The 22,068-nt window shown below is 39.4% G+C and overlaps 1 protein-coding gene and 1 long non-coding RNA gene across 17 annotated transcripts in view; one reads left to right on the top strand and one right to left on the bottom strand.

Moving 5' to 3' along the window:
* The window catches only part of LOC103144135 (clathrin coat assembly protein AP180-like), a 34,409-nt gene extending 12,573 nt beyond the window's left edge, over positions 1–21,836 (bottom strand). For 4 of the 16 annotated variants that reach the window (XM_016675824.1, XM_016675826.1, XM_016675825.1 and 1 more), the window contains exons 1-19: positions 21,380–21,833; positions 20,957–21,246; positions 12,987–13,129; positions 12,163–12,238; positions 10,767–10,869; positions 10,211–10,304; positions 10,015–10,126; positions 9,827–9,933; positions 9,699–9,740; positions 9,135–9,208; positions 8,777–8,782; positions 7,970–7,982; positions 7,744–7,877; positions 6,941–7,014; positions 6,672–6,686; positions 5,966–6,136; positions 4,044–4,142; positions 1,216–1,290; positions 236–334 (exon numbers count right to left, since the gene is read on the bottom strand). In XM_016675824.1, coding sequence (XP_016531310.1) covers positions 236–334; positions 1,216–1,290; positions 4,044–4,142; positions 5,966–6,136; positions 6,672–6,686; positions 6,941–7,014; positions 7,744–7,877; positions 7,970–7,982; positions 8,777–8,782; positions 9,135–9,208; positions 9,699–9,740; positions 9,827–9,933; positions 10,015–10,126; positions 10,211–10,304; positions 10,767–10,869; positions 12,163–12,238; positions 12,987–13,129; positions 20,957–21,086 — 1,567 coding nt within the window. In that variant the 5' untranslated portion in view covers positions 21,087–21,246; positions 21,380–21,833. The other 12 variants (XR_001663201.1, XM_016675823.1, XM_016675822.1 and 9 more) reach the window with 8 other exon arrangements.
* Positions 13,065–14,934, top strand: LOC103144134 (uncharacterized). The gene is made up of 2 exons (XR_476881.2): positions 13,065–13,156; positions 13,325–14,934. It is a non-coding gene; the product is annotated as an uncharacterized LOC103144134 (long non-coding RNA).
* Positions 21,837–22,068: the final 232 nt, after the last annotated feature.

The raw sequence follows: 22,068 nt of genomic DNA, 5'->3' as shown, positions 1-22,068 counted from the left end.
ATGCAAAGATGATACAAATGCTTGCAGGTAAAAAGGGAAATGACACACACACCCACACTCAAATGCATAAAAACAGCTCTGAGCCACATTTTAAAAATTCCTTTAACTCCATGGTAAAGACCAGGCCATTGGTAAAATCGCACATTGAATTAGAGATGTATTCTACTTTGTGCATAAAAACCTGTGAAATGTGTGTAATATCTTGCAGGTTGGTGCATAACACGTGACGATTTACCTGACATGAGCTCAGAACCTGGAGCCGCAGCCGCAGCAGGTGCAGCAGCAGAAGCAGCAGCTGGTGCAGCAGCAGCTGGGGCATCCCCTCCTGTAGGCTCTGTCGCAGGTCATCCCAAACATGACCACATCATGCCATGCCAGGCCGAAACACGTTCAGCCATTTCCAGCGCAGCATGAGGGCAAACAAGGGTAATAGTCAGCCTTCTGCGTCAACGCCGCTAATTTCAGACAAAACGGTTGAAGTTAAAAACGGTGCCACAGCGCAAGTCAAAAACACACACTCACCCAATTTAAAACATCTCAACTTATGTTTCATTTATATAGCAACAAAATGTTCTGTAATCTCATTCAACTAAGTTGAGCATGTGATACTGGAAGAGGCAGAAAATGTGAGGCAGACAAACACAGGCCACAGACGGAAATTCTGCAGCTATAACCACAGAAGGGGAAACCTTCCAGATTACACCCTTCTCTTCTTTGATGGTGTTTTCAAGAACCGTGGAGACAGATTGAGGGCAGACAGTCACTCATGTTACCCACCACCAAACAAGCTCACGATGCCTCCTGTGTCAATTTTGGGTGGTGGTGCAGAGGAGAGGATGGGAGCAGAGGAGCTGAACAAATCGGCTGGAGAAGGCAAGGTGGAGATGATGTTTAGACCCCAACACGCAGTCACACAAATGCACTTTGAGCAATCACTCTCATTTATTATAATGCACTATCAGTTGAAGTTGCAGTGCACGCAGTACATGCTGGAATTGGGGAAAAAGAAAAAAACAAAGGTAAGAAACAAAAGTAAACGCTTCAAACAGCTGAGTAGCCTGTAGCTGACCTGTAAGAGAGCAATATCATGTGTTTTTCTTTTTTCTCTATTCCCTGATAAAGCCAAGGACAAAGCTGGAAGCAAAGACAGCACGAGATTTTTGGGAGAATAGGAAGGCGCACGCAAGGTTGCAAAACCAGGTTGCAGAAGGATACCTGCTGAAAACAAGTCAGTGCTGGGTAAGGGGTCCGTTTTGGAGAAGCTCGAGTCTGGCATGGAGTCAAACATATCTATGAAAGCATACACACCAAAACAAAACAGAGAAAAGACAATTTAAGAAGAATTCCTTAACCTGTTGATGAGACTCTCAGACAGAGGAGAGACACACAGAAGAAGGAATGAACAGTTCAAAGACACTCGTAATGGGCTTGATGGTCATATTCATTTTGATCTGTTTCTATCACTGTTTTTTCATAGTGGAATGATCAAACAACACACATTAATACGTTTCAGCAACAAGAATTGGGTGCAGAGTTTTCACTGATCCACACAGAATGTTTTCTTTAGGACGTTACACTTTAACTTCAATTTTTTTTTGTCATCATTAAGATTCTTCCCTTATTCTGGCCACCTATTAGACTGTAGACAAGCTGTAAACAAGCTCTCCTTAAATTTAGGGTTAGATTAAGCCTCGACACAGGAGAAAGAAATAGATTTTAAGATGTTCAAGGCCCAGCTAGCAAACACCAAGGCTTAAACCTGCCATGACTGGAAACATTTCACTGTCCACAGCGAAGCAACTCTAACATCATCGTCATGGTCCAGGAATGAGGGTGACAAAAAAAATAAAAATCCCTTATCAAATAAAAACATTTAAGCTTGACCAAAATTTGTATCAGCTTTGCCATATGATGCCTGGAGAAAAGTCTTATGTGAAAAAGATTGAACTATTTGGCCACAATGACTGAAGAATCCAAGGAGAGGTCCATGTGAGACATTTAAAACTGAGAAAACTTTACTTATACTTAACCGTAACTCCTAAGCCATTCAGCTAGAATTATGCCAGAAATTTGTAATCCGCAACAGAAAGTATGTTGTTTCTTTGCAACCATAGAGGGTTTATGCATCAATTTGTGCTGCTATGTGTAACTTTGATCATTTGTGAATTAGATAAAGTCAACACAGTTTAAGTCCTTTGTATTGAATTCTTGTTTTTGAATTCAACTGGAGTTGTATGAACTTTCCACCCTAAAAAAACAGTTTAAAGACAGTCTTAAATATATATAAAAAAAAAAATGATATGACACTCATGCTCCTTTTGAATGTATGTAAACTTTTCATAAGTTCCCAACACAGAAAAACCCACAAAAGATAAGGGAAAACGAGACAGTACAGGGCAGATTTAACTGAGCAGCATCAGACCAGTCAGAGCAGGAAGATGTAAAAAAACACAAATTCACTTGTATGCCTCATGTTTACCACCGAAAAGGTCCGTTGCTGCGCTGTTGACGTCGGAGCCTGAAATGGTTGCAGTGGTGGTGATGGTGGTGGATGTGGAGGTGAAGAGCGGTGAAGGGGATGGGGAAGGGGAGGCCTGAGTCTCCATAGAGCTAAAACAGACGTCCAGTGAGCTATTGTTCTCCACTGTCATCATCCCAAAAAGATCTAGACCTGAAGATGCAGTGTTGGTTTTGCCATCCGACGGAGCAAAAGGGTCTTTGGGGTTAAGGAATTTATGGAGAAGGAGAGGGAATGTTAGACAACGAACTTAATACAAAGCAGATCAAATAAGGACGATGACACTGATTGAAAGTTTAGGGTAATTCATGATTGTGCTTAATAATATATAACCAATGACGCTTTTATTCTGTAGCACTTTCACATTCTTTGCACTGCTCTGCATGTCTCATGTAATGGCAGTGAAATGTATGGGATAGAAGGAAGTATGTGAGGAATGAAAGGGAAAAGAAAACCTGCAGATATCCAACACACTCCAGCTGTCAGTGCGAATATTAACAGCTAAAAATAGATTCTCTGATGGGGAAGGGGGCGGGGGGATGCAAACAAGTGGAGCAGGCAGCAACTGCTTTCGCAGCACATAAACCTCTTATAAGGCAAACGACAGCAAAAGTGTGAAACCAGGTAAGTGTGCTTTTGTGTGTCAAACAAATAAATAGTGCAGAACACCTTCTAAGAAAACACAATTGACATGCCTTATCTTGTCAATCCGCCTTGTCTTAATCAAGTGATGTCCTTGATTAACAAATACATAACCCTGTCAGACATTGTTGCCGTCAAGCCCAAACATTTTCTCTCCATTTTTTATTTTTTTTTTTGTCATCTTGTGAAAATCAACTTTGCCGATTACCCTTCACCTCTATCTGGAGGTTTACACATTTAAGACGAGAGGTAGAAAAAAAAGGCAGTAAAGTTTACCAAACTGTGTGAATATACATAGAAGCAAGATGTTCTCGTTCCTTAAAAGATGTTAGGTTTCTGTATGACAGCTCCGATACATACAACATCTGCAGTGAAATCCAGTGCTATTTTCATAGATGAAGTAATGTTGTCCTCCAGATGCAGGAGACCAAAAACCACATATCTCTTGACACCCAAACAGCGTGACATTCTGCAATCTCTCTCCTAGCTGCCTGTGTTCAGTCTCTACCGAAGCCAATAGCTTTACTGGCATCAGCCAGTAAAGCTATTGGCTTTACTGGCTGCACAGTATTGTCATCTATCAAGATGACAATACTGTGCAGGTTTTAGCTAAGATATGCACAGCGGCTGTAGAATAAAGGTTTTATGACAAGCACATCCCACCTTTATGTACCACCATAAAGCATTAAGCTTTCAGTCTACAGGGAGATAATAAAACATGTCAGGATTATAAAAAAAAAAAGACATCCTCATGAAATATAACTTTTGATTCCAAACAAGACATAAAAAAAAAAATAAAAAAAAACATTGTTTGGGTTATCTGTATTTAGACCAACTTCAGCTCATTCACAACACATGCAGACTCAGATTTACAGTCACCCACCAGCTCCAGAGTTAGTGGCTGGGGTGGACGAAGCAGCAGCCCCACCCTCTGCTGCTGCAGCAGGGGCCTCAGAGGAAGCAGCAGGTGTAGCAAAGGCGTCTGACGAAGGACAGAAATGCCATCAGATGGCAAGATGACGGAGGTATAGGCGAAAGAAGAAAAGGGGAAAAATCAATAGATCCTTAGAGGTAAAGAAAGTATTGAGAAAACAAAGATAACACAGAGCATTTGCATGAGAAGGTAAATTACGTCCTGGTTTTTCATTGAGAAAAAAAATTGGGCAAAAACAATTAAAAAAAAAAAAGCAGAGGCACAAAACATCAGTGACCGACAGGTGAATGGATAAATGGATACACAGACAGGAGGCAGTACACAGAGACTAATCTACTGCACAAAGAGCAGAATAAGCCATCTACGCAATGCAGCAGGTGCCGTTTATAGCTGTGTCCATCCACATCGGAGGGTTTTCACGGCATCGCTTTCCAATGAAATAAAAGAAAAGCATGCCAACTCATCAAACAAGATGCATGTGACAATGAATCTGGAGGGATGTTTAAAAGCAAGCCAGCTGTAAGTGTGTAAAGTGTTCCTGAAGGAAGATTGGTGCAAGGTAATAATTAAAAAGAAACAAAACCGAAAAGTTATTTTGTTCAACTTTTCCCACTCACATTTGGGCAACAAATTAATATAATTTTTTCAACTATAACGACGTAGCTCCATCTCATCTTTTCTTGATTCAGTAAAGTTTCTTTCTTTCTTTCTTTCTTCCTTTTTTCTTTCTGTCTGTCTTTGTTTGTGTTTTTTTTCTTCTCTCTTTCTTTCTTTCTTTTTTTATTACCATTTTCAGAAGCAATTACATAAAATAAATAAGGTAAAACATAAGAAAACCCCTCAAACAGTAGCTTATAGTGAAGGAACGTGCGTCAGTGTGGATAGATGTGACGGCTTGGATGGTTTGTTTGTATCGTGCAAATATTTTTTCTCGACCTACAGTGCTGTGAAAAAAAGTATTTATCCCCTTAAAGATTTTTTTTTGTTATATTTAAATGTTTCAGATCATCAAACACATTAATAAGAAATGTAGTTTTCAAAATATGAGATAATTTATAAAGGAAAATGTTAAATCATCTATCTTCTATGATAAATAAGATTTTTTGCATAAAGTGACACTAGCTGCACCAGAGATTGAATACTGCTACACTTGTCATATTAAGAACTTGTCTGTCTACAAGAAATAAGCTAAAATATTTTAAAAAGCAGCGCATCACACCCTGATCAAAACAAGTTGAAGAAAAGATTGAAAACACATCTATCGGTCTGCAAGAAGTTGCAAAGATATTTGTGATAAAAGGTAGAGAACATTGAAACAGAAGTAATCATTTTCAGGGAGGACAGACTTATCAAAATGACTCCAAGATATTCAGGAGGTCACACAGGAACCCATAACAACATCTAATGCACTACAGTTAGGATCAAAGCTCAGGATTCCACAAAAAGAGAAAGAGAAACTCTGGAAAATGCTCTTAAACTCATCATAGTGACTGACAGCTTCCAACTGCTGACAACAGCTGTTTGATGACAACCAGTTTAGCACAAAGCCAGAATAACTTGGATCGCTTTTTTTCCCCCTAATAAATGAAATCATAATTTAAGAACTACAATTAAAGTTTTATCAGACATTGTTTTTTGTTTAATATTAAAATGAATTTGATTTCTGTAAACATTTAAGTTGAACAACAACAAAAAAGGTACAAAAAAAAACCCTGAAAAAAATCTGAAAGAGGGCAAATACTTTCACTGTGCATGCTTAATGCGATTGAGAATGTGTCTGTGTTTGTGTGTTTTTGTGCTGTGAGATGGGTTTCGGGGTTGAGCTTCCCAGAGGTATTCCTTTGCAGAGAATGTTCTGGAAGCCCACTGACCTCCCAACAGATCCATATTGGCGGCACCAGGGGAAGTGGCGGCTGCTGTGCTAGTGGGAGGAGCTAGAGAGACGCCAGGTTCTGCCGCTGCAGGAGTGGGCGCCGCTGCTGCAGGGGAGGGGGCGGCCTCTGCGGCGAGTGGGGGTTCAGATAGCAAGGAATCGCCCATTTCTGCCAGTGGGGTAGGTGTGTTTCAAATATCCCCCGCCCCCCCAAAAAAGGCAGTAAAAGAAACCCAGAGGGAGCAACCAAAATGACCAGAGGAGTCACCAAAGTGACAGAAGAAAGAAAAAAAAAGCAAAGTTCCAATTAAATTAAACCATTTCATTTAATTTAGATTCAATACATAAGTAAAAAAATAAAAATAAAATAAATTGCCAAATAATAAAAGTAGCCCCCATTTTAAACCAAAAACAGACAATGGAGTATGTGGAGGGAGAAGAGAGAAGAGGTAAAGAGAAACAAAGAGAGTACTCAGACTAAAGAGAACAGGAGACAAACAGGGAGGTAACCATGTGACAATAGTACTAAGCTAAAGTCTAGTTTAATATTAATTTTAGACTCAATCGGCATTATAGAGTCAATGTCACTTTGACTCTATATTAGCGCTTGCAAGGAATAAAAGTTGGTAACATCAAGATAGTCTACTGCTACACTATCCTTGATAAGATGTTGGAGGTTAAACATGGAGGGACGTGACACTCACCTGATCCAAGCAGATCTATGGAGCGCATCATAGGAGAAAACATATATTTCATTAGACTGGATTTATTGTGAAAGGTTCCTAACTGAGATTCCAAAATTATTTCTTGGAGCTTTCATACATTTCTTTATCGGCAACTGCTGAGAAGCTGACCATTTTGAAGTTTTACCGAGACACACCGATTACATATTTCAATATTTGTGTTATGTGTCCAAATATTAGCACATTCAGTCCAGTTGTAGGAGGCGATTTGACCGGACGGAGCTTCTTACCTCCCCAAGATGTTGGTGCAGCTGATGGCGCTGTGGGGCCAGTGGAGGCCAGAGGATCCAAGTCCAACAAAGAACTAAAGAATAGCACAAACATCAGGATCATTAGTTTATACAGGATCTTATTTTCATACTTTATTAAGACAACATTGCATACACATGTGACCTACATTTAAACCTGAAATAAACCAAGAAATAAAAATGTCACATCCAGTAATAAGAGGGTTTTTAGGAAAACCTGTAAGTAGAGAAGAGGAATCCTCATGAAACATTTCGTTTAGCGGCAGGCAGAGCTGCCTGCTGCCAATCCTGAGTAAGCTCTGCGTTTTTGTTCACCCTCCTTCTTTCTTTGAATTCCCTTCAAAGTGAACGATCTGGCATTGGATGAACTTCCTAAGTGCTCTGTCTTCTCAGCGACTAAACCTCTCACCTTGAAGTTCTCGATCACTTGATAAATAATTGATTTGAGTTTGGCCTTGTTATCAGCAACATTCCACCCATGAAGCCTTTTTAATGCAAAGTGATGATGGGAACCATGGCTGACATGATTTCAGGCGCCACATCCTCTAGAACAACCGTTCTGTTCTTCTAATATCAATCACATCAATGACATGAGCTGTTCTTTTTCTGAAGAATCCATAACATCATTAAACTATGAAGCATGCCATTTTGTTCATTAACTTTTTAATAACTGCAGTAAGCTGTCTAGGTTGTCTGTCCTAATCATAGTTTGGAACAACATCAGCTGAAGTCAAATAAAGTTGAACTACAGGAGAGCGAATGAGAACAAATAGCAGTGAACTCACTCTTCAGCTGGCTCAGGTGCAGCGGCGGCGGCGGTGGCGGCGGCTCCGTCCCCGGGGGGCGGCTGCAGCGTAGGAACGGCATTTGAAGATTTGGCTGGAGTCGATGTTGGAGACACGTTGTTTGTTGGAGACCCCTGAATAAAATGTAGGAAAAGAAAAACCTTCAAGTTGGCGCGTCTGATTGAAAGAGCAAAACAAAAAGGACTGATTTAGATGGATTTCTCACCTTTGTTGGAGACCTGAAAGTGAGGAAGAAAGAGAGCAATTGTGAGAAGTTTGTTTAAACGAAAAAGTTCTACTTGAAACAAACGGAGGGATGGAGTTTTTTTTTTTTTCCCTCAGGAAATCAATAATAATACCCAATATGTGATCCTATGAAGAGTTTATTTCCAAAGTGAAAAGCTGTGTCTTGAATGCAACATTAACAACAAACGTGGTCAAAGTGTTATTTATTTACTTTTTTTCCTTTTAGCCAAATTCACTTCGGAAAACCATGCTCTTCACACATCGATTCACATTTCATATGGAAGTACAGGTGGCTTACAACTTATTTAAACATGTGTCTTCCTCAAGACACATGTCTTATTTAAACATGTGCGATCTTTCCTCAAAGATTGCACATATAATCACAGCACCACGACACACATTTCCACATGTGAAGTAAGTTGTGGGAATTCACCTCTTAAAATATTTTTTAAAAAAAACTTAAAAGTAAAACAAAAAAAGCTATCTAATGTCAGGGAATTTTATAGAAAGCTTTTCAAACACTAAAAACAACAAAAAAAAAAAACACTTGATAGAACACAGCTTATGCTTTTTCTATAAATTAGTGATTTTTGTCTTGGTGTTTACTGGCTAAGGACGTTTAAAACAAGCTTAAGTTGCATTAGAGTCTAATAAGACATTGTACAGCAACATAATTCACATGAGAAGAATGTGAACATGAACCTCTTTGGTGGGTTGAAAACAGTAAATGCATGTAGATAGTCTTTAAGGAACTGTTAAGCTTCAGACAAAAACAACATGTGCTCACCCTTCACTGGTGTTCCCAAATCAACACAACAGAGAACAAAAAAGAACAGAAGTTAAAGGAAGCAAAAGAAATGTTCCTTTTATTACACTGGTGTCAATTCTAAATATGCCTGCTTCTTCCATCTTCAGTCAACTAACATTCCCAATCACTGGTCTAGCTACTAAATTATATTCAAATCTCACTGCTCCTTCTGGGTTTTTAATGTTGATCTGCTTTAATCAGTATTTGAAAAATAGGGAGTCCAGTTATGGCAAAGAAACAAAAAGTAGGGGGAAGTTTAAAAGACTTTAACTATAAACTTTGGATTTTGCGCTCTATAAGTTCTTCCGATCAAGACGTTTGTGTAGCAAAGCCTTACCCTTTCTTTCCACCTTTTACGTCCTCCAGACCGTTCATGTGTGTTTCCAGAGACTCCAGGATACTGCTGGGAGCCTGACAAAACAAATCAAAACTGGAATTACTGATGAGTGTCCCTTTATAACCTAACTACTCAAGATCATCCACTAGTGTATGAAACACAAAGCTCCTGCAGAGCCTCACTGCAATACATGCGTTTATATGAACGTGTTAACAAACATTTGTGAAGTGAAATCAAATTAGGATCGACATGCTGACACTTCATCCTGCACTTAAACAGGCACTCAGCCAGGGCACCCTTTAGTTTCTGTGGTTACCGGGTCCTCAAGGGGTGTAAAGGGGCAGTCTTCGTCATCTGAATCAGCTAGATCCACCACCACCCCTGGGTGGAGACACTGGGTGGGGAGATAGTGGGGTGAGGCACAGGCGTCTGGTTGTGTTTGTGTGAGGGTGTAAATCAGGAATGAGGGCATTCATGTGCGGAAAGTTCTTGATCGTCATCCTTCCAAGCAGTAAAGTAATAAATTACCCAAAAAGCATGACTTTTTTATAAAAAGTAACTCACATAGTTGATGTCAGGAATGTCGTTTTTGTCCACTCCGACTGTCTGTGAAAGCAAAGACATAATAAGATCCAAAAGCCCAAATTAATGTCAGTATGAAAGAGATGATGTAGAGGATAGTTTGAACTCACCTCAGCCAACTTCATGAACTCCCCAATTTTCGTCACCCTGGTCAGGAACCTCTTATAAATCTCCAAGGCCTCCTTACAATCACTTTTTTTCATCTTGAAGAACTTTTCTGGAACCAAAGGCGAGCATCACAAATTCATTTAGAAATGTTCTTACTAAACAATGTCTTCATTATTCACTCAATACTGACCTAACAGGTTGATGATTCCGTCGTTATAGGATGCAAACAGCTTCACCAGATCTTTGAAGAGAAGCATGAAGGCAGCATTGATGATCCCGTTGTTCAGCTCCTTCGGATGAACCTGAAACGAGGCAAGTCCAGATCAATAAAGTGAAAGCTTTGTAGGACACACGGCAGGTTTGACTAACAAAATATAAATACACACGTCAAACTCCAAGAGTGTGTCGATCTGAGTCTGCAGAACAGGCATGCCTTTCAGTAGCTTCTCGGTGGTCATGGTTCTCATCACTCCCTCGGCACTGAGAAGACACAGCAAACATTATTTAGCATAAAGCAGAGCTGTGCTGGAACCTTTTAAGCACCACTTCAGTAATTTAAAAAAAAACTTTCTGAGTACCACTACACTCAAAGAAATCCCAAACAAGTAATATGTGCCACTTTTTATTTCTTTGTAAAGACACACAACAGAAAAAAAAACATGTTTTTATTACTCAACTCTCACTTAGAATCTAAATTCCCAAATTCCACGCTGAGCAAATAAACAGGCAGTACCCCAAAGTCAGAATCCCAAGTGAGAGAGGCCTATCCCTAGCACCTACCTCCAAATCCAACATGGCTGCCCTATACTGAGCAACAGACTAGATAATAAAGTGGAACCGCAGTACTAGATGCGAAGCTGTACCACTGTTGTTTTAACTGAAATGACTACAAAACTGGGGGATGTTATCTGTTGTGGAGTTTGAGGTTTTGCTTCAACGTACCCTTTCTTCACCCTGGTGAAGTCAAAAGCCATTTGGCGGTAGGCGAAGGCTTTCTCATTCAGGTATCGTGCATACCGCCTGATGAATGTAGACATGTCATAGCCTACACAGATATGCAAATGAGAAGGAACAGAAAAGGTTTTTTTTTTTGAGAAAACATCTTTTTTGATTCTTTGTAAAAATTGCTCGTCATTAACTTTTCTGCCAAACAAATAGCATCCTATCAGCACTGAATGAAATTAAGATATAACTACTGCTTAAGATATCTTACCATCCTATGCAATTGAAAGATGTGATGTTTCTGGAGATGCATGCATGCATATTTTTGTGTCAGTAGTTTGCAAAGCTGTGTCTTGTTCCCCTGATTAGCTCCTCTTGCATTTATATTCAGCTGTGTCTGAGTTTCCCCGTCAGATCCTCGTTTTAGCTGTCGTACGTCGTGTTGTTGTCTTGTGAGGTTTTCCAATTGCTACCAGAGTTTGAGCTCTTAGCCTTTTGCTCACCTGTGCTGCCTGGACTTTTCTACTCATTTGAGATATTTATTAAATCATCAAACTCAGTTGCTGCCTCTCTGCATTTAGTTCCATACCACAACTACCACAAATCATGACAAAGGGCCTATTTTATTATTTTTTTGTTATAACGAATCAGAGGTTGTTCTCTCAATCTGCATGATTTCCAACCATTTCTGTGATTTCACAATGGACAAAACAATGTGTTGGCTGCCTCCCTTCTTCTGTGTCATGTGACCCGTGCTCATGAAGCTATCTGTGTGGGTGAGAGTTGAAATACTAATTACTGTATTTTACAACACTTAGAGCAAATACTAAGTTATTATTAAATGTGTTTACAAATCAAATTACATGGAAAGCAGACGGGCCTTGCCCTCCAATAAAATGATTCACATGAAAACATTGTCAACAGGGAAACATGTGAGCTGAATTCCTGAAGAAACGTAACTACATGTGTGGAAACAGATCTTCTTAAAAAAAACAAAAAAAAAAAACAGCAATATGCATCTTGGTGCATTATCAAAAAACTGAAGTAACTTTTTAAACCTGGTTAATCTCTTCTTGTAGTACAATATCGGGGACTGTTTTTGCAGAAACTTCAATTAGGACAAACTTTTGAAGGATTTTGGGCCTGAGCCTTGATATCGGCAAGCACTTCATCTTAAATGACCCAAATTGGCATTGTCGAGAAAACGTCTTGGACATCCCAAATGAATAATAATCTCAGTTACACGCTTCTATTTAAATGTTCCGGCCTTATTTCAGATGCCCCCTTTACACTAACCTGAACAAAAATCTTCATAAGGGAAAACTGAACAAATACTCAGCATTTTTTAGAGTACGGCTTAGGTATGCTTTGTGGTTTTGTAGTTTATTGGTCTTACCATGAGAGCCTGTTTTGTCAATGAAATTACTGAGGTTGAACAAGGAGGTCCTGGAAGCCAAATACTGAATGAACCTCTGCAAAAGACATAGACGGCAAAATAGAAGTCATATTACAATCGAGCATCCAATACATTCATTCATTCATTTCTTAAACGTTCACAAGCCTTTAGCTTTGCAATATATATATAAAGCTTATTGTGCCATGAGATCCTGAACTATTAAAACGTCACAATATTCCTTGTGAAATTTGTATCACAAAGGCCTATTTTGTTATTGTCTCAGTGTGATTTCTCCCGTTGTTCTAAGTCTCAAATGTGAAAAAAGTAGTGTAGGCCTGGAAAGCCTTGAGCTCCACACCGTGTTGTATCTACATTTGAGACTCTTATTTTGAAGTAAAACAGGAAACAGTTAACTTTGTTTATCTGGAAGTAGTTTTGCAAGCTAAAAGAAATGGTGACGTGGGATACAGATTTGTAAGCATTTTGAAGAAAATGCCATCTGGTGAGTTATTAGCCTCTGCTGTTGCTAAAGTTAGCATCTGCTTCAAAGCTTCCTATTGGTGCTAAAACAGGAAGCACCAATAGTCAAACTAAGACTAGCTTAGTTAGACTAAGCTAGTCTTTAGCTTAGTCAAACTACAGTTGGAAATCTGTAGAGTCATATCGGGTAAAATCCATCGTTTTTACAAAATATTGCTAACGCCTTCTGCTGTTCATGTTCTATCATCTCATCTCCTTATCTGGCTGTAATGTTACACCTTCTTATGAGACACAAGTAGCCCACATCCACAGATCCAGATGTGCTCGAAATGACACCCACTGACCTCGTTGCCATGGACGCATATGTGATGAGTGGTGACGAGAGCCTTGAAGACGACCACCCAGCTGGCGTTGGTGGATCGCTCAAACAGCGTGTCAGCCATCTGAGGGATGTTTACATTGGTGGTGTTGGTGGCTGACACCAGGTCTGTAACACAACCGCAAGGATGAAAAGGTGAGATTTTTTTTTCTTAAAAAACATAACAAAATTCCCATTTTTTTGTCTTTTAGCTTCAGCTTTTCTCATGACATTAAGCATGAGAGTATAGGTATGTAGCCTAAAACAAAGTTATTATTTGATTAAAGTGCTTTAGTTAAACTTAATTAATGTTTTTCTCTGCAGAGCCTCTCTGGACACTCAAGAGAGTTTTAAGCCTGGAGGAAGACCTGATGAGCAAAGAGGTAGCATGTGGCCAGATTCTCACAAACGCAATGACACTGAAGAGGAAAAAAAAAATGTTGTGTCATGTCCTCTGCCTCTGGTTGTCACATCAGACTCTAAATCAGACAGAGAAGTAGCCAAAGTGAAGGGGCTGGATCACTGAATGCATACCTAATTAGATACAAAATGTCAAGGAAAAAAACATAAATGTAGACATGTAACTGTGGTTAGAATAAACAAGTCATACAGACCAGAATCCAGAAAAAAATGGATGGAAAAGTTGTAATGCATAAATGACATTTATGCATGTTAAGTACGAAAAGCTCTCCATGGAAAAATTTGCCGCAATAAAAAAAAAGAGGATAAATAACGTTTTTAGTAATGTTTCTATTTAATCATCATTTTATGATGAAGCTAATTTGTTAATTACATAATAAATACAAAACCTAAAAGCCTCAAAGCTGATGTTGGTCATGTTTTATTTTTAAATGTACATATAGTTATTTCAGAATTAATCAATTTTAACTTTCCTGGGCTGCTTTGGTCACTATTCATGCACATCTTCATGTTGATATTAACCATGTCTACATGTTTTGATGTGATAAGGCTGACATCAAATAAATTCCTGATTTTCTTCAAAACTATGATGATATGTAAATGGTTCATCACTTAATTAAAATAAAATGTGAAAAATCTTAAATATCAAAATAAATATTCAAATGCTTAAATTATTGCACGCTGTACTTCAGCAAAGTCCCCATGAAGTGATTCAACACAAAAATTGAAAAATAATACATTTTACATGAAATTATTCAATTATATTTGGTTAAGTAGCATTGATCATTTCGGGGTTGTTTACATGAATTTATTTATCTTAGCTCATGATTGTATTTTATTTTAATTATAACAGGTATAAGTAATTTTTTAACGATGTATATTACATACTTGGTACACATTGTGAACTGTTTCTGTTTTCTGTGTCTGCTGTCATGGGGGTGGGATTCAAAACACTCCCTGCAGAATCAGTGATTAGTAATAATCTGTTTACATTCAACCCTTGAAACCCGGCCCCCATTTCTCTACAGCCTGCTGCCAAACACAAAAAGCTTCAATGCTCTAACTCCTCTTAGCCCATTTCTCACACTTGTTATCTAGCTATTTTTTTTTCTTTTCTCTAAGAAAAGTCCTGTTGTCCTTCACTTGTAACCTTGGAGTATTTTTATTCTGGCATACCTTTGAGTGCAGGGTGTTCAAGTATTTCAGACCCAATAAGTGAAACAACCTTCCTCTCCTTCCATTAGTGGCGACGTCTGTCAATGTCTGCAGATTTGCTCTCTGTATGAGTATGCGTAGTGTTAACTTGCCTTTTTAGAGATCAATACAAGAAGCAGTACATTAACAATATGTAGCTTATCTAAAATGTATTATTTCAGGCATAAGCTTCTGCTTTCATTGGTATGTCTGACGTTTTGTTATCTCTGAATGAAAACTGTCTACTATATATCATCTGAAACCTCACCATAACATTTGGCAAAACAAAAATAAAGTATTATTTACAGCACCTACCTTCACTAGTGTCAATGGATAGTAAATTAAAAGTGTGTAAGATATTGAGAGAACATTGGATGATCCAAGTAGTTTTGATTTCATCTTCAATATTCAGACCAGAATTTGCCGTAAACAACACGAAAGTCTCGATCCTTCCTTCTTTGCATCAGCTGTTCAGTTTGCTGGTGGTGTTGTGGTTTGGGAGAAATTGTCTTGCTACATTTTATGTCCCTTAGTTCCAATTCTATTTTTGCTGATCCTGCACTTAAGACTGCAGTGTACTCGAGCTGGCGGCCTCAGTACTTTGCATTATTGTACTTTGCTTATTTATGAGCGTTCGTGCTGTTCTCTGCCACCATTCTGTGGTTGCTTTTACCATAGAGATACTGCCAAACATCAGACAGCCCTCTCTCTTCTGCATTATTTCTCCATTCATTATCTACTTCAGCTTCACCGAGGTCTTGGTTGGCAGCTCAGTGGCCCTCAAAGGGGATTTACCGGAGATGCAGGCGAGGTAAACAGATGGCATCCTCGTAAAGCTTCAGCAACAGGGTTCTCCCCACACCCTTTCCTTCCATATACCTGGCTAATGTCTGCTCCCTGGCTGACAAGTAGGATGAGTTCTGCTTCTTCCTTAACTCTAAAAATTTGGACTTTCAAAACTTGGTGCAATGTGCGCACCTCAGGCTGCGTACTACAAGATCAGGTGTCTTGAAATATAGAGGTGGTAGGATTTGCTTTTAAATGAAACTTGTGTACTGATGTCACCAGATGACATTACCTGAGGTAATTATTTTATGGACTTCAAACCTTTTAATGTCCTTGTTTGTTCTGGCCTGTGTTTACAACCCACTACAAGTCTGCACATCAGAAGCTGAAAAACAGCTTACTGAGCTGATAGCAGACATGAGAACCTAAACTCCCTCATCATTGTTCTTGGGGATTTTAATGGGCACAAACCTCTCCAATAAATTTTCAAACTACAGAGAACATGCTATTTATTCTACCAGAGACTCGAGCATACTGGGACAATATTACACAGCTTTAAACAATGCATTAAGGTCTGCCACCGGGGATGCTTTGGGACTTTCTAATCGCTATTTGCTTCATCTCTTTCCAACATTTAGGCACAAACTTCTAACTCTGTGGGTCAGTATTTGCAAAGAGAATGGAGCAGTCAAAGTACATGTTGCAGCAGGCCTTCTCTGACAGCACAGTTTGGAGTGTTTTTAAGCTTCAGCCACTGACCTGAGCCAGCTTTCTAAAACAGTCACTTCCTTCGTGAGAATTTGTGAGAACACACATATTTAGTAAATTATTTCAAATTTGAAGTCATTTAATTTTAAAATTATATCCATTAATTTAGGTATTCACTTAAAATATCATGGTTTCTGGGCATCATGAAATAATAAAACTGTGGTCCATTAAAAAAAATAATAAAAAAATCTTACTTTTAATGGTTTGCAAACACAGTTGCACATCAAGTCCACTTCAGACCAGCTATACTGTTATTACCTATATTAGCTATAGTGTTAGCCCCATCCACTGACTTTGATGGGTAAGGGTGAAAACTAAAATCATAATCTGCACCAGCACATGTTCAGCATGACAATCATTTCAGCATGAAGTGGACCAAACAATACAAGAAGAAACGCTCAGAATCAAAAGGAATGTGAATATTTGATCTGGCTTTATTTTGATGCTCACTGATCTCCTTCTGATCTTTGGGGAACTAATTAGATTCCAATACTTCTGAACATTTTGACCAGATGGCAATGCTCCTAATCAAGCATGATGTTTCATGTTGGGATGCAGACAGCAGCAATGTTAGATCTTTTTTTTTTTTTTTTTTTTTTTTACAAGGTTTCTTTACCGACACTGTTGCATTCTTTAGTAATTCCCTTTTTCTTCCACATCTGATCATTCACATCCTTCAGTGTTTGATTTCTGTCTCTTTCCTCTAACCAGTTTTATGGCCTTTTTTCTAATATACACTCCCAGACATGATCTACATTGGTGAAATGTTATGTAACATTACATTATCACAAACACGGTGAAAGTCTGGTATCTCTACAAGCACTGTGAATCCAGCATCACACAGCCATTTTATGTGATATGCAACTCTTCCTCACTGTGACGGTGAATCTGCTTTCATATCCGCTAACAGGTGTGAAACATGTTGCCTGATGGGCAATATCACACACACTAATCCATGCTTGCTGTTGTGGTTTCATCACCTGCCACAAACACACACTGGCACAAAACCTATGTGTATGTGTGTGTGCGTGTGTGTGTGTGTGTGTGCACACATGCGTAATGAGGATTGGCAATGCTATATAAAGGCTCTTACGGTAATCCACAGCCCACAGAAGGGTTCTAAGAATGAACTGTGAGGTCTCATGCTGGGAACGTGTGTGTCTGCGTCTGAGACTGGCTGTGATAATTGTGCGGTATGTTACACAACAAATCGCTCCAGTTGTAGCCAGAAAGTTCCAGAAAGTAAATAACACCTAATGTTGATGCTGAGCTGGTCCAAAGTATAAGCAAACTGCAGCTGCTTGGCTTCCTCAAACCATCAGGCGGGGTCAAGAGCACCAGGACTGTCAAAGAAATGATGCTTACTAATGTAAATTCTTTAGGTATGATAATCAGGCATCAGGTTATTTTTGTAGCTATGCAAAACAAAACTTTTCATTCTTGATATTCAAAATTTTGCGCACAATCTGTTTAATAGTGGTCCAACTAAATTTTACACTAAACTGTGGGAAAAATGGCTAACTACTAAAAACTATCTGAAAATGAAATGAAATAACAGACTTTCTCTGAAATTATCTAGGTAATATTTTGACAGAGACAAATGGAAATCAATTCAAATTGAAAATGTGTTCAATAATTTTACTTACCTGGAAAACACTCGGCTCTGGACGGACTTTCAACAAGCTAAATGTCATGTAACGTTATTACTTTACATTGATTTCCATTCAGCATTTAAACTGTTAGTCCAACATTAGTCTCCTTCAACAAAGCAAGTGGGCTGAAATTTAATGCATTGTGTCATATTTACTGGTCAATTTGGACTATTAAAGTGTGCACCACGACTTTGGAGGAAGTCAGATTTGTTGACATTAGTGGTGAATGATGAGTTTTATGTTTTTAGCCCTGTTTGTGGAGACATCATCTCTGGTATTTGTAAGAAATATAAACCCTCCTTTTACACATCCAAAATGCCTTGGTATGAGAAAATAGATGATTTGTGTAATTCAGTGCAGTATCTCTCACATCCTAATATATCTTTGTAATGAAGTCATTGTTTAAAACAGTGCAAAGAGATTTGATTTTCTTTCCACAAAACCCTAAAGCCCTTCTGCTCCCTTGATATATTTTAACCACAGATCTGAATGTGAAACTCCTTAATCACTCAGCAATACTAGTTTTATTATTGTATTTTTTATGATGTTTAAATCACTTGTTTTCTTTGCTACAAATCTGAATATTCAGTAATAGTTCCATTAAAGCAGATTTGTATGTGTGTGTGTGTGTGTGCGTGGGTGTGTGCGTGCGTGCGTGCGTGCGTGCGTGCGTGCGTGCGTGTGTGTGTGTGTTTGGATCAAAGCCCAACACCATCTGTGACAGAGTTCTGCCTCTGTCATCACCATGACACACCCTGAAACTCTCAATCAGTTGCCATGGTAGCCACAGTCTCTAGCATGTCCACTCCAAGGGCTGTAGAGCATATCAGAAAGCAATAACGCCATTTGACTTCATTCTGCACTGGAAATAGAATACTATGAATGAGGGTCGGCTAAAGTGGTTTGAGTCTGTGTGAGTTATTTCAATGCTGTTTTCTGCTTCTTTGAAGCTCCCTTTTGTCCCCACAGGGCCCTTTTTTTCTGTGCTTTGAGATGAGTGTGTTACCCTCACCAAAATTTGCAATAAAGAGCACAGTGACCTACATTCAAGATTGCTCTGTTGCACTAAAATAGATTTAAAATAAACTAAATGCTTGAAAACACACACACACACACACACACACACACACAAAACATAACATTTGTGTTTGGGATGGAGTTAAATTAGACATTGTATGTGAGAGATGAAGAGTAAAACAGATGTGTAACACAGACAGCTCAGTAAACTGCGAAAATGACAAAGTCTGCACTGGAGAACAGCTAAAGAGGGAGAAGAAAACATAAGAGCACACAGTGACAGAACAAGGAAGGAGGAAGCGCTGGTCTCTGGTGCCTTCTAGCTTTGGCCTCGCCACCTTTGGCTCCGTAAATAATGCAGAGCAGTCATTGGCTCATTATTAAATTATTCAGCAGGAGAGCGGATCAGAAGATGTAAGGCCCCAGAATGAGGCGAAAAACCAGAGGCTGTCTGGCATTGACAAGGTACAGACAGAAACGGAGAGGGACACGGAGATAAGAAGATCATAAGTCATCTGTTCTTAGTGCCACACCGCGGCTTTAGTTTGAGTCATGATGGTGACTAATGATGACTTGTCTAAAGGCGGTCCTTGTTCTCAAACCTATATGTGTCAATAAAACCGTAACTGTGATTTTTTAAAAATGAATCATCAGCTATATTTCTATATTGACCAAACAAACTGAGAAACTAACAGGTGAATTGTTTGGACAGCCTCTAATCAGCAGTGGCTGATTGCTGACTGTGGTGGACCAAGTTTTTTATTGTTGGTCTCTAAACAGCTAAAATCCGAGTTTCCTCTGTTGTGTGGCACATCGAATCATGCAGCATTCTCCTGCCCTACTCAGTTGACTAAATGATGCTCCTACACTTTCCCCAGACAAATCTACATTTAGCTATTTGGAAACAGGTTGAGAAAGCCATAATGTAGAAACAGAAGGAGCACCACCAATAATTTTGATTGAGATAAACTAAAGTTGACAAGCTAGAAGCAATATGTCAATTCTGCGCAACCGACTGAAGGTTTGGCCAGCTGACGTAGCTCGATCGCCATAATATAAAATAAAAAGAAAAAAACATATTCATTAGGAAAGCTTTATTGAAAGATGCTGTTTCTTGATAGGTTCTGTTTCCATAAGCTAAAATTTTAAATTAAACAAATGAAAGCTGGGGAAGATGGAGGGTTTCCCGAAACCCCATCCTCAAAATGCAACATGCCTTACTTAGCATGCTAGCTACAGTGGAAAAAGAAAAAAATAGTGTATCTGCTCGTCAGATTGCTTTTAGTTCGTGTGACCATTCACTCACACAGAAATATAAAGACGTACTTAAAGAACATATTGCATAGTGTTTGAAAGAACACAACATGTAGAAAAGCATTGATGCTGGTATTGCCAACAAACCTTTGCCCGGTCAATATCGATAAGGAAAACCCTCTGTGTTTTTATCTCGGATCTGGGACATGGTTAAACTGGGTCGAGTGTCATTCCCAGATCCAACTTCTGACTTCAGAGGTAAATGGAGCACAGCATGAGCGTCTACCAACACTATTTCCTGCTTCACTGTCGTGTGCTTCAGTTTGTACTGGGAGCCTTGAAATTTGTTCCACTTCTCTTTATCCTATTTTGGCAATACGGATAACTGTTACTGTTCTGATTTTAAGAAAACCTGTTAATTCATGGAACAAAAAAAAAACAACAAAAAAACAAAGAAGACAGTCCTTATTTCACCTCTAAGTATTATGATACTGCGTTCTACAAGTCTGTTTTAAAAGTGTGAAGTGCTTTAAATTATTGCACACACAAAAAAGTGAATTTCATTGAACTTGTCTGTCTATCTTAAAATAGAACCTGCTTTCTCCACACTGGATCTTGGATGGCCATCATTCTCACTTCAGACAGGCACAAAGGGTCACCAAAGGGGTCATTACCATGGCTACATCATTTTCTTATGGCACCACACCCAATTAAGATGAAGGAACCAGAAAATAACTGTTCATAATGGCGGTGGATGGCATGTGGTCTGGGACTGTGTGAAAGGCGGCGTGGAGCCTATTGGCTGAAAGGAAATGTGAGAAATAGAAAAGGGGCTTGAGGGGGGGAAAAAAAGGACTGCACTTACATTCCAGGTGCTTCTTCTTGGGCGCCATCACTTCGTGAGTGGTGGCTTTGCAGACAGCCCGGGCCATATCCGATCCCGTTAGCTGGTACTGCGCAGCGGCAATGCGATCCGTGAGCGTCTGCCCCGACATTTTCCCTCTCCGCTCAATCAACCACCGTAGAAACTAATTTCTCCCCGAGGGATGGCGTGGGGTAAAAAAAAAAAAAATATGAGCAATATAATCAATCTTCACCAATTTTCCACTTCTGTTCTCCAAGGTGGGATCCAGCGCTTTCCAGGCCTTTGACCTTCTGTGTGGGCGGAAACACACACACACACACACACACACACACACAAATAAAACAGCAGATGAACTATATCTTTGCGCTAAAAAAAATCAGTAGGTCGAGTCGATAAAGACGTGCGCTATGACATTAGACTCACACAAGGTTGTGTATTCCCCCACAGCTCGTACTCCCGTTTTGAGGTTCGACCGCTCAGTTCAGCACCTTGGACAGCTAAAGCCACTCGGTTATGTAACACTCAGCGGGGACTGAAAGCTCGTTTCTCAGCCTGCAGCAGTTATTAAAAAAAAAAAAAAATATTAGAGCTGCAGAAAGATGCCGTGTAAGCGAGGCCTCTCGGATCGTGCAAAAACACATCCGAGTTTGTAAAACTGCAAAACGTAAATCAGCACCCCATGAGTCGCAGTTCCTCCCGCATCGGTGCATCAGGATAAAAACGCTTTCATTTTAGGCGGAGAAGCCCGCACTGCCTGTCGCTCTGCTCAGAAACCTCCGCCTCCGGTGCTCCTTACACGAATAGAAAATATGCGCACAGCTCCCGGTGGTGTCGCTAACGCTGCGCAGCGCAAGATGCCACGAACAGGAAAAGGGCGAAGAGGAATTTCCTCTTTTCCCCTCCCTCCCTTATCTCGTTTGTTTATTTAATCGGTCAGTCTACCTCTCCATCAAGTCGCTCCTCCCTCAGCGAGATCATTGATGCGGTTTTTCGGCACACGTCGCATCCCACGAAGATATTTTAAAGGGGTTTACACATCAGCTCTGCTTTAAAACCCCAAATCTAGCTACAAAAATTCTAATGAGTAAGTAAAAGTTTTGTAAAGCCTCTTA

This window comes from Poecilia formosa, unplaced genomic scaffold (assembly GCF_000485575.1).
Source record: "Poecilia formosa unplaced genomic scaffold, Poecilia_formosa-5.1.2 Scaffold122, whole genome shotgun sequence".
Taxonomy (NCBI): domain Eukaryota; kingdom Metazoa; phylum Chordata; class Actinopteri; order Cyprinodontiformes; family Poeciliidae; genus Poecilia; species Poecilia formosa.
This window is presented reverse-complemented; position numbering and strand designations above follow the sequence as displayed.